A 2,916-nucleotide genomic window follows, 5' to 3' on the forward strand; every position below is an offset into this window, starting at 1 on the left:
GATCTCTCTACAGGGTTCTTACATCATTCCTCATACATCATTCGAGAAGCAAACTTAGTATTTCTTCTTTCTTTTTCATCTTGCATATTCCAACCTCAGCACCTTGCATGAAAACTGCTTGTTCAACTCAAAATAAAATGAAAATAAATTAATGAGAGATAAAGAGCTCTTTGATGCAATAACCTTTAATGATTTGTTCCTGGTATGTAATTTAGGACAGTGTTTTTCCTGGCTTAATGCTGTAAGTTTGCATCATAAACAAAAAGCTGATGATTCATAAAACATTATTGCTAATGTATTTTTGAAATTAGCAAGAGACATGTAAAGCATCTTCCTCGTCTACCAGGCTTCTTGAAAGGAAACTTCCCTTTGAGAAATTATTCTTGGCACCAATGGCTGGAGTAGCCAGCCTTATGGGAAGAAGGAGCAGTGGTGACACCCACTGTGGAAGGTATAAATAGGGATGGGCGGCCACGGCCAGCTCGCAGTCTGATTTCATATCAAGCTGTGCATCTTGCTTTGGGCTTCTGCTTGCCTTGCCAACCGCTGTCGCCATGAGTTGCAACATTAAGGAGACTATTACTGTGTCTAGCAAAGGCAGGAGCAGCGGTGGCAGCTGTATCATTGGTGGTGGTGGTGGAGCACGGATTTCTTCCTATGGGATAGGCAGTGCCAGAGGTTTCTCTGGAAGGAGCTACTGCGGTGGAGTGAATTATGGAGGGGGACTGAGCGTTGGTAGCTTGGCTGGTGGGAGCTATGGAGGTGGCAACTGCTATGGCAATGGCCTGGGGTTTGGCCTCGGAGGAGGGGTGGTTGTTGGGGGTCTCGGTGGCGACTGTTTGCTGTCGTCCTGCGATGAGAAGGTCACCATGCAAAACCTCAATGACCGCCTGGCCTCCTACCTGGACAAGGTGAAGTGCTTGGAGAAGGAGAACGCCGAGCTGGAGTGCAGGATCAGAGAGTGGTACGCGACACAGGGCCTGTCCTGCGAGCCCCGGGACTACAGCTGCTACTACAAAGAGATCGAGGACCTTCAGAACCAGGTAATGCCCCTCTGGGTTGTTCCTCCCATTGACAGCTCATTGCTGAATTTCTGTTTGGAACCTGCTGCACTTGTCAGGGGAACTCTGGTGCTGCTGAATGTGTTCACAAATTAATTTTGGCAAGTTCCCCGTGACACTGCTGAGTGTGGGGGCACATCAAGGATGGGTGCTGCAAGGTGGTACGGGTGGGAGAACGCTCTGGAAAAGGGAAAGGATGCTTTGGTACATTGTGTTTGGACTGTACAGCTGTAAATAGGGTATTACCAGTGTGCTCTGAGGAAATGCAGTGGTGACAGCTCTGTAGGGAAAGCAAAGCAAAGAGAACTATGGAACAGGGGCAAAACATACACATTGAATGCTTTACGAAGTGAAATATTATAAATTCTAGGTGAGAAAAGCTGCATGTTGAAACTAATTGTCACAGGGGCACAAACAGCCTCACACTAATAAATCCACAATAAAAGCTGATCCTAAGGCTTAAAGACACCTTCCAACCATCTTCCCTGAAGTCCCTTAAGTCTGAAGCCCAGAACACTCCAGCTTCAATATCAGTTGAGATTTAGTGACTTAAGGAAGGTTCTTCAGGTTCACTTTGTGAGGCCTCTTTGGAACTTGCCTTCAGATCTTGAAACTGAGACGCCCCATCTCACAGCTCTTTAACTTCCAGCCTCTACATAATTGATCTCTTTACTGACTGTGAGTAAAGGAGGCAAAGCCCCCTCCTTCAACTTCTCTGCTCGAGGGACTAGGTTACTTAAGTGAGAAGGTAACAGAAAAAGGGAATTGTGAAGAGTTACTGCCTAACTGCAATGCAGAGAGACCTACAGAGTAGAACAGGAGAGAAGGAGACATCTCTCATGCTCTGCTCTTTTCCAGATTGTCTGTGCAACCATTGATAACAACAAGATCATCCTGGACATCGATAACAGCAGGATGGCTGCCGACGACTTCCGTGTGAAGTGAGTGCCCCCTCTGAACCCGCTGCCTCCCCCCTGCTCTGTCCCACCTCGCTGGGGAGGCTCAGAGCACTAATTACAGAGGCTCCAGACACGTCTCCCCACACCACTGTGGTAGGGCAGGATGATGAAAGGCATTTTGCTCCTGGTCAACAGCCCTCCCTTAATTAGTGTTCTTGGGTAAAACATTTAGCAACAGCGTTTGTGGTGAGGCTGGGGATGGGCACTGCAGGGAGTGCTCCATTTCCACCCCAGACCAGAACAGATGGGATCAGCAAAGCAGAAATGCAGCTGAGTAAGTGATACCAAATACACAGTGAGCAGGAGCAGGGTAAAACCAGATGAGGAAGGAAAGCTTTCACATAACAGACATGAAGTGGTGCAGAAATCCAAGGCACGGTGCATTCAGCATGGACAGCAAACGCAGACCAGAGCAGGGAGCTGGGGAAGGAGATCTGGGCACAAAGAGAGCCCGTGTGGGATGTTCCCATTCTGAATCTGTGCTTTCCTGCACGACCCAGGTACGAGACGGAGCTGGCCCTGCGCCAGAGCGTGGAGGCCGATATCAACGGGCTGCGCCAGGTCCTGGACCAGCTGACGCTCTGCAGGTCCGACCTGGAGGCACAGCTGGAGTCGCTGCGGGAGGAGCTCTGCTGCCTGAAGAAGAACCACGAGGAGGTAGGTCCTGCCCCTCTCCTCTGAAAACCTTTTGCTCCTGTGGGATCCATCCTCCCTTGCCCCAGGGTGCTGCTCTGGGGGGCAAGTGGTTGATGGAGACCACGGTGTGACCCCGGAGCTGTGAGGGTCCAGCAGAGAGGGGCTTTGCCAGGCTCTGCTCCTCCCTGCAGGGCAACTTGGCTGCCTCAGTTCTTTCCTCCTTTTCAAAAACTGACCTGATCTGGATGGTGTTTCCAGGA

The 2,916-nt window shown here is 49.9% G+C and overlaps 1 protein-coding gene across 1 annotated transcript; it reads left to right on the forward strand.

Annotated features, from left to right (window-relative positions):
- The first annotated feature begins 554 nt into the window (after window positions 1-554).
- LOC113940863 (keratin, type I cytoskeletal 10-like) lies at window positions 555-2,851 on the forward strand. The gene is made up of 3 exons (XM_027632018.1): window positions 555-1,043; window positions 1,920-2,002; window positions 2,521-2,851. The coding sequence occupies exons 1-3, from the start codon at window positions 555-557 to the stop codon at window positions 2,699-2,701; spliced, it is 753 nt and encodes a 250-aa protein (XP_027487819.1). The 3' UTR covers window positions 2,702-2,851.
- The last annotated feature ends 65 nt before the right edge of the window (window positions 2,852-2,916 follow it).

Source organism: Corapipo altera, unplaced genomic scaffold, assembly GCF_003945725.1.
Source record: "Corapipo altera isolate COAL_440 unplaced genomic scaffold, ASM394572v1 119145, whole genome shotgun sequence".
Classification (NCBI taxonomy): Eukaryota; Metazoa; Chordata; class Aves; order Passeriformes; family Pipridae; genus Corapipo; species Corapipo altera.

Bases quoted from the DNA above. Each gene is read 5' to 3' on its own strand.
- LOC113940863 (XM_027632018.1), top strand. From the start codon at position 555: ATGAGTTGCAACATTAAGGAGACTATTACTGTGTCTAGCAAAGGCAGG. The intron at 1,044-1,919 runs GTAATGCCCCTC...GCTCTTTTCCAG, and splicing joins TCGAGGACCTTCAGAACCAG to ATTGTCTGTGCAACCATTGA. The intron at 2,003-2,520 runs GTGAGTGCCCCC...TGCACGACCCAG, and splicing joins GCCGACGACTTCCGTGTGAA to GTACGAGACGGAGCTGGCCC.